The 18,035-nt window shown below is 45.7% G+C and overlaps 1 protein-coding gene across 1 annotated transcript in view; it reads right to left on the bottom strand.

Annotated features, from left to right (window-relative positions):
* The window catches only part of LOC132573261 (L-threonine dehydratase catabolic TdcB-like), a 126,960-nt gene that overhangs the window by 91,694 nt on the left and 17,231 nt on the right, over nt 1-18,035 (bottom strand). The window contains exon 2 of the mRNA XM_060240764.1: nt 5,599-5,929. Coding sequence (XP_060096747.1) covers nt 5,599-5,929 — 331 coding nt within the window. The remainder of the gene's footprint in view (nt 1-5,598; nt 5,930-18,035) is intronic.

Here is an 18,035-nt window from a genome sequence, read left to right as displayed (position 1 = left end):
GGGCTCGCTGCCACCACCTGCTCAGTCTAGGGGTTCAGATTGAGAGGAACAGGACTCCCAATCCCCCTCTCCAGCTATGAGGCCGGGCCTCAAAGTCCTCTGCCACCCTGTACTTGGGTATCACAGAGACCTCAGCACTTCTTTGGGGAACCCCTGGAGGATTGGCACCTTATCCAACTGCATGCCTTCCCCCTTGCCCGGGGCCCCCTTTATAAAACAGCGTGGTCTAAGGCGGTTGGGGATCTACGTGGTACAGAGATGGACTGCCAGCATTTAAAACAGTAAAAATATTTAATAAAAAGAGAAAAAGAAAATAAAAGAAGAACAAAACAAAAACAGTTGCATGTAAGCACAGCACAGCACCCGCACAGCAAACAGCATGACAAAGAAAATGTGTTATAAACGCATCCTACTGTCCCTGATCTAAACACACCCTGCCTTTGGGGATGACTTACTTGGTCTTACTGCCTGGAGGCCTCATTTTCCTGACTAGGCCGCATGCACAGGCAGGAGCCCCCACACTGGCAACCTCTTCCTTCGAGCTGCAGCTGAGAACTGAAAACTCCTCCTCCTAACTCACATGCAGAGAACAAAAGAACTTCCTGTCTCTCTAGGAGGCTTTCCCCCTAGTGTTGTTGGTTTGGCTCTGGAAGGGAGGGGGGGTTTGGAGGGAGGCTAGGCCCAAGCCTGCTTAGGAGTTTCATGTTTTCCCTCCCAATGAAGCACCAACATGGACTAAAATGGCGTTTCTCCACACTCACAAAAAAATAAATGATAGAAAACCATTGATAAAAGATCTGAGGTGGCAGGTTTTAGCAGAAGCAAGAGGGTCTTCCAAAGCTAGAGGCGTGGCTACATTGATTCGTAAGGATATTAAGGTGGAGAACATGGAAAAATTAGTAGATAAGGAAGGTAGATACCTCTTAGTTAAGTTTAAACTGGAAGCCATAAAAATCACTATAGTAAATGTTTATGCACCAAATAAAAGACAAAGGAAATTCTTAAACTTGGTTTTTAAGAAGATACAACAGTTTTCAGAGGGTGAACTAATTGTAGTGGGCGATTTAAATACGGACATAACCAAGAACAATAGTATTAAGCTAAGAGATTGGGGCTTGAAGGACGCTCATGAGTTTATCAATACGAGACCCAGCCCGACACATATTTCTTGTAGACATAAAACAGCATCCCGCTTAGATTATATAATTTTGGAAAAAAATAATAATATGGTGGTTAAAGAGATCAAGACCCATCCAATTTTGATTTCTGACCATGCCCCTCTAAGTATTGAATTAGAATTAAATCTTCCCTCGAAAGACCTTGGAGGTATAACAACCTGGTAATGGCAAAAGAAGAGGATAGGGAATACTTAATGACACAGTTAAAATTATATTTTAAGGAAAATAGAGGAACTGTGTCAACTAATATATTATGGGACGCTGCTAAAGCGGTAATAAGGGGCCATTTGGTTAGGAAGGAAAAAGACATAAAAAGTGAATGGTATAAAAAAAGGCAAACAAAACTTAATGAATTGGAGGAGTTACAAAAAGAAATAATGGGAAAGTGTAATCCTAGTTTACAGATTAGAATTAAAGAGATTCAAAAACAGTTGGAGGCCCTAGATATGGCAACAATGTGGAAAAGGGAAATAATGGTAAGGAACGACTTCCAGAGGAATAGCATTAATACAGCAAAAAGGTTAGCTAATTATTTGAAAGTTAAAAAGGCAAAACAATCAATTAGAACTATTAAAATTAATAATAATACAACTCATAACTCTAAGGAAATCACTAAGGCATTTGAAGACTTCTATAAAAAATTATATATGAAAAAGAATATAACGGAGGTGTGGGACGCACCTAAGCTAATCATAGAGGAGGAAGCAAAAGCCTCACTGGGTGCTGAGATTACACTCCAAGAGATAAAGGAAGTAATAAAAGCGCTCAAAAAGGGTAAATCACCAGGGCTGGATGGGTTTACTTCTGACTTTTATAAAGAAATGGTAGAAATTATAGCACCTGAATTGCAGGTAGTTTTTAACGAAGTCTTGGAAGGAAAGAAAGCTCCGGACTCATGGAAGGAAACAGAAATAATTTTGATATTAAAGCCCCAGAAAGATCCGGAAGAAGTAGGTTCGTATAGGCCCATTAGTTTACTAAATCAAGATTATAAGATTTTGCAAATAGACTTAAGAGAGTTATCCCGTCAATCATAAAAGGGAACCAATACGGTTTTATTGAGGGTAGATATATTGCCCATCCTATTAGAAATATCTTAAATGTATTGCACCATGGCCAAAAGAAAAAAATAGCTCTGTTAAAGTTGGATGTTTATAAAGCCTTTGATACTCTCTCACATGAATTCTTGTGGCAAATATTAAAGAAGACAGGTTTAGAGGAACGGTTCTTACACGCTATACAGGAAATATACAACGGAGGTAAGGCTAAAGTTAGAGTCAACACTGACCACTCACAAGCGTTCCCAATTCAAGGGGGGGTAAGACAAGGCTGTCCACTATCCCCGCTCATATTTATAATAGCTATAGAGCAACTAGCAGAGCGAATTAGAAATGCGGGGAGAATAGAGGGGTATAAGTCAGGTAATGAAGAAATGAAAATTAATTTATTTGCGGATGATATCATAGTAATTATGTCTAACCCAAAAGATGGAGTTAAAGAGATTAAGATAATTTTAGATGATTTTGAAAAGTGTTCAGGGCTCGGAGTGAATATGGCAAAATCAGAAATTCTATACCTTAATGTTAATAGAGAGGAAAAACAGGAAATAAATAGGATTACGAATATAGGAATGGGAGCCAAGAGACTTAAATATCTAGGGATAGTCCTGCAAAAAAATGTGGACAAAATGATAAAGGAGAACTATGGTAAAATATGGAAGAAATAGAGAGAGAGATGAATAAATGGAATCATAAAATACTAGGGATATCATCTAGAATAAGATCTCTTAAAATGTTCATGATACCAAAGTTAATGTATTTATTCCAAACGTTGCCCTTAGGTTTGAGGAAAAATCAATTTGAACAATGGAATAAAGCAATCAAAGTGTGGATTTTTAATAATAAAAACTGTAGGTTTCATAAGAGAATTCTATACAACCTTAAATCAGAATTAGGTTGGGGAATCCCAGATTTAAGTAAATATTATCAGGCCTTCCAACTAAGAGCGTTACTAGATTTGAGTGAGGATAAGGTACAGAAGTGGATTAATTTCGAGAATGCAGTCAACAGTGGTACTGGAAGATTTGGAATTTTTTCCACAGTGTCGACAAAAGATCTAAAATTAGCTATAGGGCCCAGAAGAGCAGCATTAGAAACCTGGATGAAATGGTACCCACAGTGGCTAGGAAAGGTTTCAAGGTGGAGCCCCCTAGAAGCTATTGTTAAGGAGGTGCATGCTATAAAATGGTGGGAAAGGCTTAAAAACAAAGGCTATTTTAGAGTGGACGATATGTTTAGGGGTGGTAAACTAAAACCCTTACAGGAAATTATAGAAGATTTAGGTAATCAATACTGGTTAAACATAGCAGGCTTGCATAAGAGAGTTAAGAAGATCAGTGAAAAGGGAGAGCTTTGGTTAGACGCTCCAATGGAAGAGATATATAAAGTAATGGCCAAACAAAGGAAGGGTCTAGTGGGGTTACTATACAGGAAAATGATTTCAAATAAAGATAAAATAATAGTACATTTACAAAAGATTTGGAGTCATGAAGGTCAGTTAACAGAGAGGTTGGCTGGGAAAATCTTGGAAGGTCTAGAAAGGATTAAAGTAATCAAATTTAAAGAACTGGAATATAAATTTTTCACAAAATGGTACAAAACTCCCGCACAAATAGCCAATATATTCCCAGGAATGAGTTCCAAGTGCTGGCATTGCAAACAATTTAAGGGTTGGTTTGCACATATGTGGTGGGAGTGTGAAGAGGTTAAACCCTTTTGGGGGGAAATTATTCAATTTATTAGAAAAGTCTGCAATGTACCATTAACCATTGGCTTTAATATGATGTTGTTAAGCACAATAGGAAGTCCGGCACTAAGTAGACCCACTCAAAACCTTGTCAAGGCAATGATACTAGCGGGGAAGGCGGTTATCGCTTTGGGGTGGAAAGATAAAAGTAAATGGTCAATAGAAATCTGGCACAGCTATTTGTTTGATTACATACAGTCTGACATTGTGGCAACAATCAACAAGGATTCCACGTGGGAAGATAAAGTCAAGGAAATCGAGACCAGATGGAATCCTTATTTAGAGTGGATCTCAGGAGAAATAAGGAAGGACATTCAGTGGAAGATCAGGACTTTGTGCCCTTGGCTGAGGGGAAAAGACTAAGAGAAGATGGGGAGGGTTGGGGGGGGGGAGGGTTATTTGTAATTCCAACATTCATATGCTGTAATGGCCAATTGTACAAGAGTCAATAAAACATAAAAATATTTATTTTTAAAAAAAATCTAAACTCTTTGCTGCATTTTTGGGACACTTGCATGTGGAAACCAGCGGAGGACCACATTGCCAAAGCTACACTCTCTGCACATATATGTGGCACACATATATGCATAGTGAAGGAACAATCACACAAATGTAAATTTTTGCATGTGAACCAAAGCCCATTCTTTCTTCCCCCATCCATAGTGCAATTTATTTATATTTAACTGTAATCATCTCCCTCATCCCTCATGACCTTCCTTCTCATGAAGTTTCAAACCATTTTCAACAGGGAGTGCCACCCGTTCGAGGCAGGTATCCGAGACAAGGGATGAGAGGAGCAATCTCTTTAAGCAACACTGTACATATCTGTTTAGGTTTCCCAGCTGCCCAGGCCCTGCATAGAATTCCTCATCCCAGCCCCAGCCTTCAGAAATGGAAGAGCAGCAGGGGTGGGGTGGGAGCTTCCATGGCAGTGCACTAGGAATTTCCTCAGTATTGATATTAAAGAGCATTTCCTCTCTGCTCTTTCATACAGAGATTACAGGAAATTCCAGGAGATGCTCATAGAATCATAGAGTTGGAAGGGGTCATACAGGTCATCTAGTCCAACCCTCTGCTCAATGCAGGATCAGCTTAGAGCATCCCTAACATCTTCGTCCAGCAGCTGCTTAAAGATTGCCAGTGAAGGCATCAATCTCACCAACAGAGTCATCATATCCTTCTCAAACTCCTCTTTCCTTAGCAACTGCCCTACCAGTCCCCCAGCATTTGCTTGGGAATAGGGTTGCCAACCTGCAGGGGAACTACAACTGATCTTCAGACCACAGAGAACAGTTCCCGGGGGGGGGGGGGGATGGCTGCTCAGGGAGGGAGGACTCCATGGCATTGTATCCTCCCCTCCTCAAACCCCACCCTCCCAAGCGCCTCTTCTAGATTTCCAGAAATCCCTCAATCAAAGAGCTGACAGCCCTAATAAAAAATCCCAGGCAGCCTAGCCTGAAACAACACTTGTTTGCAAACACAGGCTCCAAACAAAGCCACAGCCCTTTAAACTGGTAACCATTATTCCCCTGAAACCAATGGGATATCTGACAAATAAGTGATATCCAGGATGGTTTTGAAGCCTTAACAGGCATTGTAAAAATAAGAACCATACCATACAGGGTGTTTTCTGGATCCCACACTGGATTTTGAAAGCTGCTGCACTGATATCTTCAAATCGAATATATTTATTGTAGGCCGTCAAGCTAATCCTATCTGGGAGGCTGGCTGAGTCTCTCAGCAGTTCCTCGTTGTGGCTCACGATCTTCATTTCCCACGTCTTCACACCCCCGTCAAGGTAGTCTTCCTCTCCAAAATCTTTCAGTCTCTCAGGATTGATGGAGGGTGGTCGCTGCCCAATGACACCATTTCTTATTGGCCCATCCTTAAAGCAATGGCGGTCATAGTGAGTGGGGACATCCAGTTTTCTGCATTTACTTTCGTCCCTTAGGAGACAAGAAAGATCTGTATTAAGTGGCAGACAGAGCACTTGGGGCAAAGTAGATGTGACTCCCCCCTGCAACTGAATCAAGTGCTGCATAGGGTTGCCAAGTCCAATTCAAGAAATATCTGGGGACTTTGGGGATGGAGCCAGGAGACTTTGGGGATGGAGCCAGGAGCAAGGGTGTGACGAGCATAATTGAACTCCAAAGGGAATTCTGGCCGTCACATTTAAAGGGATGGCACACCTTTTAAATGCCTTCCTTCCACTGGAAATAATGAAGGATAGGGGCAGCTTCTTTTGGGGCTCATAGAATTGGACTCCCTTTTGGGGGGAGTATTTGGGGAGAGGCACTGGATGCTATACTGAAAATTTGGTGCCTCTATCCCAAAAAAACAGCCCCCAAAGAGCTCCAGATACCCGCAGATCAATTCTCCATTATTCCCTATGGGTATAAGTCTCCATAGGGAATAACAGAGTTCCCAGCAGACATTTCCCTCCCCTCCCCCGCTTTCTGATGACCCTGAAGCGGGGGGAGGACCTCCAAACCGGGGGATCCCCTGCCCCCACCTGGGGATTGGCAACCCTAGTGCTGCAGAGGCCTAGGGTTGCCAGCCACCAAGTGGCACCTGGAGATCTTCCACTATTACAATTGATTTCCAGATAGCCAAGATCAGTTCCTATGGAGAAAATTGCTGCTTTAGAGGTGGACTCTATGGCATTGTACCCAGCTGAGGTCCCTCCCCTCCCCTCCCTGAACTTTGCCCTGCCCAGACTCTATCCCCTAAATCTCCCAACCCAGAGGTGGCAACCCTGATTCTGATCAAGGCTATGGGGTGAGCACAGAAGTGGCCTTCCTCTCCCCCAGGCCACAGTCCCAATCTGAATCAGGCCCTTTTAATGATTGGGAAATAGGATTGCCAACCTCCAGGTACTATCAGGAGATCTCCCAGGATCACAACTGAATTCCAGCCACCAGAGATCACTTCCCCTGGAGAAAAAGGCCACTTTGGAAGGTGGGCCCTTTGGAAAATGACCCTTTGAAAGTTGGTTCCTTTGAAATCTTTCCTCTTCTGAAACCCCACCCTCCTCAGGCTCCACCCCCAAATATTCAGGCATTTCCTAACCCAGAGCCAGCAACCCTATTGGGAAACTAAAGTCTAACTGATGGGAGTGAGTGTATATTCAGGGGAAGCCAGTGGTATTGCCAGGCTCCAGAGATCTCCCAGAATTACAACAGAGCTTCAACAAAACAGAGATTAGTTCCCCTTCTTTGGAAGGTGGACTCTGGCATTATAACCCACTGAGCTCCCTCCTCTCCCCAAACCCCACCCTCCTCAGGCTGTACTCCCAGATATCCAGAATTTCTCAACCCAGAGCTGGCAACCCCAAGCTAGACTCAGCCGGTGTAATTTGGCCCTTCATGTCTGAAACTGGAGAAAAGACACAGACCCCATGGCCATATTTCGCCAGGGAGTCAGGTTCTCAGTGGCACATCACACATCCCGCAAACACAGCACTGCATGCAGAGTCAGAGGGTAAGTTTGGTTAAGGATACAACTGAGCTCATGAGTAAGTCAAAGAAGTAATGTGCTAGATCAAAACAGAAGACATAACAGTATCTTTAAGTGCAAAACAGGATGTCAAATAAGGAGGAGAAGGGGCAATGCTGACAGAACAAGTGACAAGTTAACATGTCAAAGAAGCATCACAAAAGCTCCATTTGTTTTAAATATGGCTGATGGATCATGCTGGTGCAGAGGGAAATGAATCTTAATCATTATATGCATGTTTTTTGTTTAGCTTTGTCAGGGGGAATCTTTCAGATTCTTTTTAGTTCCATTCCCTGATATAATATAAAGTGCAACAGAGAATTTCTATCAGTGGGTTTGGTATGAATCTTTAGAAAGTCTCTGTTGCACTATGGATCCTTTCATCCTCAGCATTTGAGAAATAATTTACCATTTGGAAAGTTTCTGAAAATAAAGTGCAACTCCATTGCCAGAACAGATTATATCAGGGACAGCATAAAACGGGAAAAACAGTTTAAGGATAGGGCTATCCAGAACACAAGGCACAAGCTAATGCAATAGATCATAGATCATTACTTAAAGACAAACCAGCTGTACAGCAGAGATCTCTGGTATGTGCCTTCCAATACTCGATGTTGTCAAATATATTAAATGTAATATTTATAAACATTGGCTTATAGTGTAAAGTTTGCCAGGTTGCAGTGAGTTACCAAGAACTGGTCTGAGGAAATTAAAAAATATATGTATTAATTAGATTGGAGATCAGCTCCACGTCTTCAGTTAGCTCTGTAAGTACAACAGGTCACTTCAGATGTGGGCAATGTTTAGCCTGTTCTTTATTCATGGAAACAGAAATCCAGTGACTTTACTTTGAGATTATTGCAATTACCCAATTGTAACACAAAAAAGTAGCGTACATGAGTTGCTTTATATAGGATTGAATATAACAGCTGTAAAAACTCAAATCCGTGAGCACAAATCTAGAATACACAATAAAGTTATGGAAGCTCCATTAGTAGCTCATTTATTACAAAAACAGCATGCTCCTGCAGACGGTGATTTCCGTGTACTTAAGCTTCTTTACATTATAACACTCTTGAAATCTGTTAAATCAATGGGATGTGAGATATATTTATAAATATATCTCACATCCCATTGATTTAACAGATTTCAAGAGTGTTATAATGTAAAGAAGCTTAAGTTAAATACCATGGTACCAACGTGGTTAAACCTTACTCTGGATTTGTCCCTCTTTATATAATCTTGTATAACTGTGCTGTATTCATCCATTATTGAGTTGTCTGTATCTGTACCTTTAAGAGAAAGTTGGAAGTTTACAGCTGCAAGCAATTCTCTGCATGGAATTGGATTTGTGATTTTAAAGAAGAATTGAAATGCGCTTAAAGTCAGCTGTCACACTGGAACAGTTATTCATGCAATATTTTTGCAGAAACTTTCTTCTGTACAGGAACTGGACTCGCTGTGGTGAATGTAGGGTTGCCAATCCCCAGGTGGGGGCAGGGGATCCCGTGGTTTGGTGGCCTTCCCCCCGCTTCAGGGTCATCAGAAAGCGGGGGGAGGGGACTATCTGCTGGGAACTTTGTTATTCCCTATGGGGATGTATTCCCATAGGAAATAATGGATAATGGATCTGTGAGTATCTGGGGCTCTGGGGAGGGGCTGTTTTTTGAGGTAGAGGCCCCAAATTTGCAGCGTAGCATCTGGTGCCGCTCCTCAAAATACCCTCCAAGTTTCAAAAAGATTGGACCAGGGGGGGTCCAATTCTATGTGCCGCAAAAGAAGGTGCCCCTACCCTTCGTTATTTCCTATGGAAGGAAGGCATTGAAAAGGTGTGACATCCCTTGAAATGTCATGGCCAGAACTCCCTTTGGAGTTCAATTGTGCTTGTCACAACCTTGCTCCTGGCTCCACCCCCAAAGTCCCCAGATATTTCTTGAATTGGACTTAGCAACCCTAGGTGAATTGCTGGTTAGAAGACCCAGACAGGGTTAATCCATGTCTTTCTCCAGCATATGGAAATGGAAGATGCAGACAGGGTTCATCAGCCATCTTGGTGGTGGTTCAAAGTTGGTTGGACTCAGGCCAGGGGTAGCAGGCTATAACAGGGCTCTGGTGCCCAAGACAACTGCCTAGTTTGCCTCTCTCCCCCCCCCACCGCCAGCCCCCTTCCTTCCGCCACGCTCCCCCCCTCCCCAAGCTCGCTGTGCCGAGACCGGGCCCTACTAGCTTTGAGGCAGCGGTTTTTTTAAGCCAGTCCTGGAGGAGGCTTTGCTTCCCCTCACTTTCAGTTCTGGAAAGGTAGGTAAGACCAGGCCTCGTCGCAGTGACCTGGGGGGGGCACGACACAGCATGACACAGTGGAGGAAGGCGAGAGGCGGTGCTGGGGGGGGGCGCCAGGCAGGGGGCCGGCACTGTCTGCATGGGATGCCAGGTTGTCCTCATTGTGGGCAGCCTCCTGCTTCTATGCACAGAGTTCCTGGTGTCAGTAAATGGAACAGTGGGAGTAAATACCAGGGCATCCATGCTCCTTACTAGGAATTTCACAAATCTTTATGATAAAAATGGTCCAGCACACAACTGGATGTGACATCATATCACTGTGCAATAGTTTGCAGAATCTTCCCCCTGCCAAATGCTCCTATGGGTTCCCAGACAAAGGCAACTTAGATAAAGACCTGTGGTAGAATAATGATCATCTTTCTGTGTTGTTTGAAAATAGGAAGAGTGATTTGCAGAAAGCAGGTATGTATGATATAGTGGCCTAGTTCAGACCAGCTTCAATGAATGCGGGAGGCACTGTAGCTCAGCTGTAGGGCATCTGCTTTACATGCAGATCCCAGGTTTAATCCCCAGCATCTCCTGTTAAAGAATTATCAGGTAGGAGGTGATATGAAAGATCGGAGAGACCAGCAGTCTGGCTCAGTCTAAGGCAACTTCCTGTGTTCACATGTGCACTATTTCCCCATCTCCCCCATGAGGCTAGTGGGGTGTTGTGGTTAAGAATGTTGGACTAGTATGTGGGAGACCCAGGTTCGAATCCCCACTCACACCATGGCCGTTTTCGCACTAGCGTTTGCTCCGTCGTAGCGCCCCATTTACCTCCGGATCTTCTCTTGGATTTCGCACATGTTGCGCCGGCGCTGCGGTTTGCTCCGGCGCTACAGGGATTTTACGCCGGAGTATGTTTTTCAGCATGTTGCCGGAGTTTCCGAAAACCTCCGGATCCACTCCGGATCCACTCAGCGGAGTTTGCTGTGGGAAATCCATCCACGCCGGATCGACTGCTTTGTGGGCGGCACCCTCTCCCTTTCCGTCCTCCCACCCCATCCACCCCCTTGGCCAATCATCAGCCTTTCGCGGCGCTTCCCCGAAGTGCCGGTGCGGCCATTTTTTTTTTTTAACTTCACAGTTTTGCGTAATAGCGATATTTCGAAATTAACAAAGGGAAAAAAAAACCCCTCCTGGAATAGTTGCGTTATTTCGCTGTTGCGTTATCCCCGGCCTCTTCTCCCTTTAGGGGCCCCGGTGGGGGGACCGCGGCAGCCCCCCCAGCAGGCCTTTTCCAGCCAGTTCGTTTCGGGTCTAGTTTGGGGAGGGCGAGCGGGAAGGAGGCGGTTTCAGCGGGCCGGAGGAGGGGCCCCAGCAGCTTCGACTCTCCCCAGCTCAAACCCCCCCACTTCACTTCCATTTGCGCCCCGCTTGACCCCGCCGGCTTCCCGCTGCCGCCGCCGCCTTGGCAAAGGGAGCCCAGCCGCCCAGAGACATTTGGCGGCGGCGGCGCTTCTCCATTGTTGGGGGGGGGGGGAATCTAGTGCCGGTGCGGGCCAAAGCGTTCATGTGTGTGTGTTAAAAACGGAATGCCTCCCTCAGCTGTGCCACCAGGATTTCTGGACCTGCACAAAATCGCCATGTATAAAATGGGAAGTTGGAGTCCTGCATTCTTCTCCCTGGCTACATTCCTCTCGGTTAGAAAATAGACGGAGCTCGCTCTTCACACCCGCCACAGAAGGGGAAGGAGAGAATGGGGCGGGGGGGGGAGCTCTGGCAGCAGGAATCAGTCAGGTCCCCCGTTGCAAGCGCCAGCCGGAGAGGGGAAAGAGAGCGGAGGAAATCCCAGCTTCGCCACCCGGGAGGGAGCGAAGGGAAGAAGCTGCCACACACACACACACACAAACCCCTCGATTTCTCTCTCTTCGTTATTGCGATATTTCGCAACTTCAGAATTGGGGGGGGGAATATAGTGCTAGGAATGCTTCTGTTAATACATAAAGGACTGTGGAGGATTCTACAGCTGCAGCCAATCCGTGAGCAGCAGCAGCACACGTGATGCGGTTTGTCCACGAAATGAAGGGGAGGGAGCAGCTCGATGTTACGTTAGTACGTTAGTATGTCATTACGCAACCAGACTTGCGCTTAAAAAAAAATGATTGACAGGGCATCGAACTCAAGTCGATGCCAGTGGGAAAACGATTTGAGCCGGGGCTTCAGGGAAGGCGACTCCGCAAAGAGTCACTAGTGGGAAAATGAGAAAAATGATCCGGAGATAATTGCGCCGGGGAATAAGGGGAGCAAACGCTAAGTGGGAAAACGGCCCATGAAAACTCATGGGGTGACCTTGGGCCAATCCCACTCTCTCATCCTAACCAGCTTGCTTGGCGGAGTGATTTTAAAAGACAAACTCCTTCTCCAAGCAGCTGACAGGGCAGTGGGGGCTTCAAGTAGGGCTGCCAACCCCCCAATCCGGGCGGGGAATCTCCGGCCTGGGAGGTTCTCAACCCGCCGGCCCACATTGGGCTGGTGGGGGGAACCTCCCTCCGCGTCGCTGGCGCAATGACGTCACCCAGAAGTGATGTCATCAAAATGGCAGCTGGGGGATGAAGAGGACTTGGCAACCCTAGCTTCAAGAGCCACACGATGTGTGTGAAAGAGCCACATGTGGCTCCTGAGCCGCAGTTTGACCACCCCTGTTATAAACCCCTGATGAAGGCTTTGTGCTTGTTGTGTATGCGGACTCAAGTGAAGACTGAATAGGGTGTTCTTGCCTGGCTCATTGGAGCCAGAAGAAAAGAGCTTGGGGACTTGGGAACAATCCAAATCCCTGCTGCCCTGCACCAATCACAGACCCTCTGCTGGTTTGAATGATCCAACAATGTGCTTGTGCAGGAACACTGAGTTGTATATAGTTGGCCCCGTTGGCCCAATTCCTCAGTCAAAATGCAGCCTACCTAATGCTGTGCCTAATAAAGAGCTGATGTTCACTACTACCTCACCTCTTCAATGCATCGAACCCACAATATTATAGTGCTGAAACAAATTAGGTATTATATGTGCACATTTCCCCTCCTGTTTTTTATAAGTTGACATGTTCAATTACTGGTGTTGTGTTTTGTGCACATGATTGAATTTGTTAATTTCTATATTACATCACCCTACTATTTTCTGTTTCTTGTGTTCACAACCTTTCCTGTTTACCCCTGAACACATGAAGCGGCCTTCTACTGACTTGGTCCCTTGGTCCTTCAAGGCTGGGCCGTCCATTAGAGAGCCAGTTTGGTGTAGTGGTTAAGTGTGCAGACTCTTGTCTGGGAGAACCGGGTTTGATTCTCCACTCTTCCACCTGCACCTGCTGGCATGGCCTTGGGTCAGCCATAGCTCTGGCAGAGATTGTCCTTGAAAGGACAGCTGCTGTGAGAGTCCTCTCAGCCTCACCCACCTCACAAGGTGTCTGTTGTGGGGGAGAGACATAAAGGAAATTGTGAGCTGCTCTGAGACTCTGAGTGGAGGGCAGAATATAAATCCAATGCCTTCTTCTTCTTCGGCAGCCTGTCATGATCCTGGGCCTAGCGAGGCCTGCAGGCCGCAGGGAAGCCTGCTTAGGAGTTACTGGGAAAAGCCTACATCTCCCAGGTTCCCCTCTGTCCCTCTGATTGGGTAGTGAGCGTTTTGGAAGGAAACAGGCTCAGAGAGGGGTGGGGCCTGGGAAGAGACTATATAAAGGCCAAGCCCAGGAAGTGGGTGTTCTTTTCCTAGGAGGCAGAGCTGAGGAAGGCTGCTGCAAGGAAGAGACCTTCACCCTTAGAGAAAGGGTGAGTAGGCCCATGTCTGACTGAGACAGTAGGAACTGTACAGAGAGATGCGTTAGAGCATTTGTTTATTTTCCCTTCACCCTTTTACTGGTTAATGCACCCTGTTAATTTATATTGCACTAAAATAAACCTTTTTGTTGTTGTTCACTCTGCCTGGTTCTCATGTCTATTATTTGGCCTAAGCTACAGAAGGCTTGAAGGGCTTGGGAGGGTACTCTGGACCTTCTCAAGGGGAACCCTTAACCCAGACTGGTGGCAGCAATTGGTAATACCCCCCTGAGTCATGACATGATGGCAGAGGTGGGATGGACTAGTTTTGGACCCTGGTGAGGCAGAGTACCATCTGACCTTGGGGTAGGGTTGCCAAGTCCCAATTTAAGAAATATCTGGGGACTTTGGGGGTAGAGCCAGGAGACTTTGGGGGTGGAGTCAAGATCAAGGCTGCGACAAGCATAATTGAACTCCAAAGGGAGTTCTGGCCATCACATTTAAAGGGACAGCACACCTTTTCAATGCCTTCCTTCCATAGGAAATAATGAAGGACAGGGGCACCTTCTTTTGGGGCTCATAGAATTGGACCCCCTGGTCCAATCATTTTGAAACTTGGGGGATATTTTGGGGAGAGGCACTAGATGCTGTACAGAAAATTTGGTGCCTCTACCTCAAAAAACAGCCCCCCCAGATACCCGCGGATCAATTCTCCATTATTTTCTATGGGAATAAATCTCCATAGGGAATAACAGAGTTCCCAGCAGATATTTCCCTCCCCTCCTCCCGCTTTCTGACGACCCTGAAGCGGGGGGAGGGCCTCCAAACCGGGGGATCCCCTGCCCCCACCTGGGGATTGGCAACCCTACCCTGGGGGAAAAATTTTCTGTTGGCCACATTTTCTGAAGGTGCTGGCAAGACCAAGTAAAGTCTGGTAAAGCTGGTGAAAGGGTGTTTTGTTTATTTTTTAGCTCTCGAGTCAACTGGATAGTGAGGCTAGATAGCGCATGCTCCTCCAGTCTGGGGAAGAGAAGCCAGAGGGCATGCTGTCCCTAGAACAAGGACCCAAACAGGGCTGTTGGTCTGATGCCTGAGTAGAAAACCCCAGAGAGATGGCATGCCCAGGTGAGGAGGCCTTGCATCTTCAACTGCAAATTTAGCAGGCAGACCTGGAGAAGGCCAGGCTGGAGATAGAGCTGCAAAAGGAGAAAGAGAATGCAGCCAGGATAGAATTAGAGAAAGAAAGGATGCTAAAAGAGGAAAATGCAGCCAGGATGCTGAAAGAGGAGAAAGAAAATGCAACCACGATGCTGAAAGAGGAGAGAGAATGCAGCCAAGATAGAATTAGAGAAAGAAAGGATGGAGTTGGACAGAGAGAAAATGAGGCTGGCACTTGAGATTGAACTTGCAAAAATTGAAAAACGGCTGCTTCCTCCAGATGCTGTGGTGCAAGGGGATAGACGGAAGTACCCTTTATACAAGGAAGGGGAGGACACTGAAGCATTCCTGCAAAACACTGAGCAAGTTTTCATGGACTACAAGGTTCCCCCAGAAGTGTATATGGAGAAGTTGAGACCCCAGCTAAGTGGAATTCTCAAGGGGAACCCTTAACCCAGAGTGGTGGCAGCAATTGGTAATAGCCCCGAGTCGTGACACAGCCCATGGTGGAGGGTGCCAAGTTGGACCTTCCCCCCCCCTCACCTCCTCAACAAGGGAAATGGGCAACCATGGCAGCAGGGTGCCTGTGCCTTAGCGCATGTTCCGCCTGCCACCATCGCTCAGTCTGACCACTGTCATTTCCAGAAGCAACAATGGCCAGGCTGAGTGATGCCAGCCGGTTGGCATGCATGCTCTGAGGTGCAAGTGCCATGCTGCGCTGCCACAGTGACGCTCACCCTTGGCCTCGTGAGGGAGGGAGGAAAGGTGTGGGTGGCAGGGCCGTGGGTGGAGGGGTGGGGCCTTGCCTCGGGCACCAGATGCCCTGAGGCCAGCCCTGTCAGTATTGTCTTCTTAGACCAGCAGTCGCTCTCCAGAGTTTCAGGCTGAGGCCCTTCACATTGTCTTGTACCTGATCCTTTTAACGGGAGATGCCAGGGATTGAACCTGGGATCTTCTGTGTGCCAAGCAGAGACTTAGTTAAATTTATTGTTAGTTTGAATTTAAATTGCAGTTTGGTATGGTGTCTTAACCAAGCCCAAGTAGGTGGGAGTGTGCCCTGGCTATGCTTGGATGATGTAACAGTCAGTTACACGGCAGAAGACAGGTAACTCAGCATTGGAGTAGGCCGGATAAAATAAGCACCCATTTGTGTTCTTCCTTTTTATGTACCCACTTCAGTGCATTGTGCTAGGGTTGCCAGCTCTTGGTTGGGTAATCCCTGGAGATTTGGGAGTGTAACCTAGGGAAGGTGCTTTGGAAGAGCAAATGCCATAGAGTCCATCCTCTAAAGCAGCCATTTGCTCCAGGGGAACTGGTCTCTGTCATGTGGAGATCAGTTGCAATTCCAGGGGATCTCCAGCTCCCCCTGGAGGTTGGCAATCTTAGCTTTATTTTTAGATGTTCTGTATTGTACCAAGAACTACAACTTGTCCGAACTTTCCAGAGAACAGTCACTTAGAAGAAAGACCATCTGAGCTCCCTGGGAGTTCTCCAAACTCATGGGCTGAAAACCAGAGAATAGTTATAAAACATAATCCATCAGTGGAAATCCTTTAAGCAAACTGATGCGCTTGTGGTTATTTTCTGTGGTTACAGAAGATTCCTGAGTAATGGAGGTCATAATTCAGCCACTCCAGCTGGTGAAACCTAGGACAGGCCTTAGAGGTATCAAGTCTGCTCTTGCCACTGGTGAGGGGGGCATGTATTTACAGCAGTCTGTGCTCATTTCCTTAATTCTCCCCCATCAAATGTTGGGAACAAGGTTCTGTAAATTGGAGGGAGGAACTAAAGCCTGCAAGTCTGGTTTACAGATGCAAAAAAATAAAAAATGAGGCAGCAGGATGTTCAGGTGGTAGAATGTACTGGACCATTCTGGGCCACAAGTGGAAAAGATCATGTTTTGGAATGCTCCTCCCTGCAGATAGACAACTAGCAGAACAAACTTTCCGCAGTACTATCTTTCTACTTGCATGGAGCTTTTCATGTGAAGAAGCATGCAAAATTGGAATCTAACCTTTGCAAGCAACAGGGAGCATTGTTTGTTCTGCCTCTTTTACACTCTGACATGCCATGTACAAAGTGGGTCTTGGACTCTCTCAGAGAGTTCTCAACACCAAACAGGTTTTTTTGGGGAAGTTAAATCGGTGATGCAACTTCATAGTATAGATATACCTTAACCATCACATCTGCTTTTACTAGACTTCTTGTGTTTCACATTTTCCCCCATAACCAACACAATTGCTACTGATATTTAAAAGATGTGATTTCTTGACCTTAGCCTATTTTTCTACATTTTAAAAAAAACCAAACAAACTTTGTATGATGGGATCTGGCTATGAAATGCTTCCTTAAATTAACATTTGCTTCCACCATCCATCTCAAAATGGAAGAGACAGGTTGGGGTGGATTATGCCCGTATGCGTGTATTTATTTGCTTTGTTTTGTAGTACACCTTTCTTGTCAAGACTCAAGGCAGATTACAGAATCAGAAAAAAATGGATTACAAAAGTCAAGAACCATGAAATAATGAAAGTACGATACATCCAATAAATAATGCAACAAAAATTGGGAGATGGGGAAACTGCCTAAAATTCTCACAGGGAATTAGCTACAGTTCCCTTTCAAAAATGCCCTTTTGCACAATTTGGTTGTACCACATCCCCATACTTATTTATTTTTTTAAAACGCCTTCCTGATAGGATTGCCAACTCTAGGCTGGGGAATTCATGACATTTTGGCTGGGTCCAGACCGGCAGTTTGGGGCACACAAGAGGCATCTCAAATCAGGCCGGTTCAAAATGGAGTGGCTGAATCTCAGACACTCCTCTGTGAGTCATCCATTTTGCATGTGGGAAGTGCTTTGGTGCAGTCAGATGGCTGTTGTGCATCATCCCCTTGGCGCAGTTTAGGTTTCTTTTTTTCTCATAAATTTTTAGTAGTCATGCTCATGTGTGCTCATGTGCACATGCACTCTGAGCAGTTTTTTTTTAAAAAAGGAATACCGGTGAGGTCTAGAGCAGATTGACGAGTTCACATCACCAATCTGCTTCGCTTGCATGCTCCCGTGTTCAGACGGCTGCAAAGATGGATGGCATGCAGCAGAAGGATTTGCTACCACATAATATAATGGGTTCAATGCAATGAAGAGGCGAGGTGGTAGTGATCATAGCTCCTTATTTCTGTACAGCATAGTTTAGGGCTGTGCTCAAAGACTGAGGAACTGGGCCAACTGGACCAACTTATATACACTTCAAGGTTCCCACACTAACACACCATTGGGTCATTCAACCCGGCCAGGGGCTCATGATTGGATCAGGGCAACAGG

This window comes from Heteronotia binoei, chromosome 6 (genome assembly GCF_032191835.1).
Source record: "Heteronotia binoei isolate CCM8104 ecotype False Entrance Well chromosome 6, APGP_CSIRO_Hbin_v1, whole genome shotgun sequence".
In the NCBI taxonomy this organism is placed as follows: Eukaryota; Metazoa; Chordata; class Lepidosauria; order Squamata; family Gekkonidae; genus Heteronotia; species Heteronotia binoei.
Note: the sequence above shows the minus strand (reverse complement) of the source record. Positions and strands in the feature narration are given on the sequence as shown.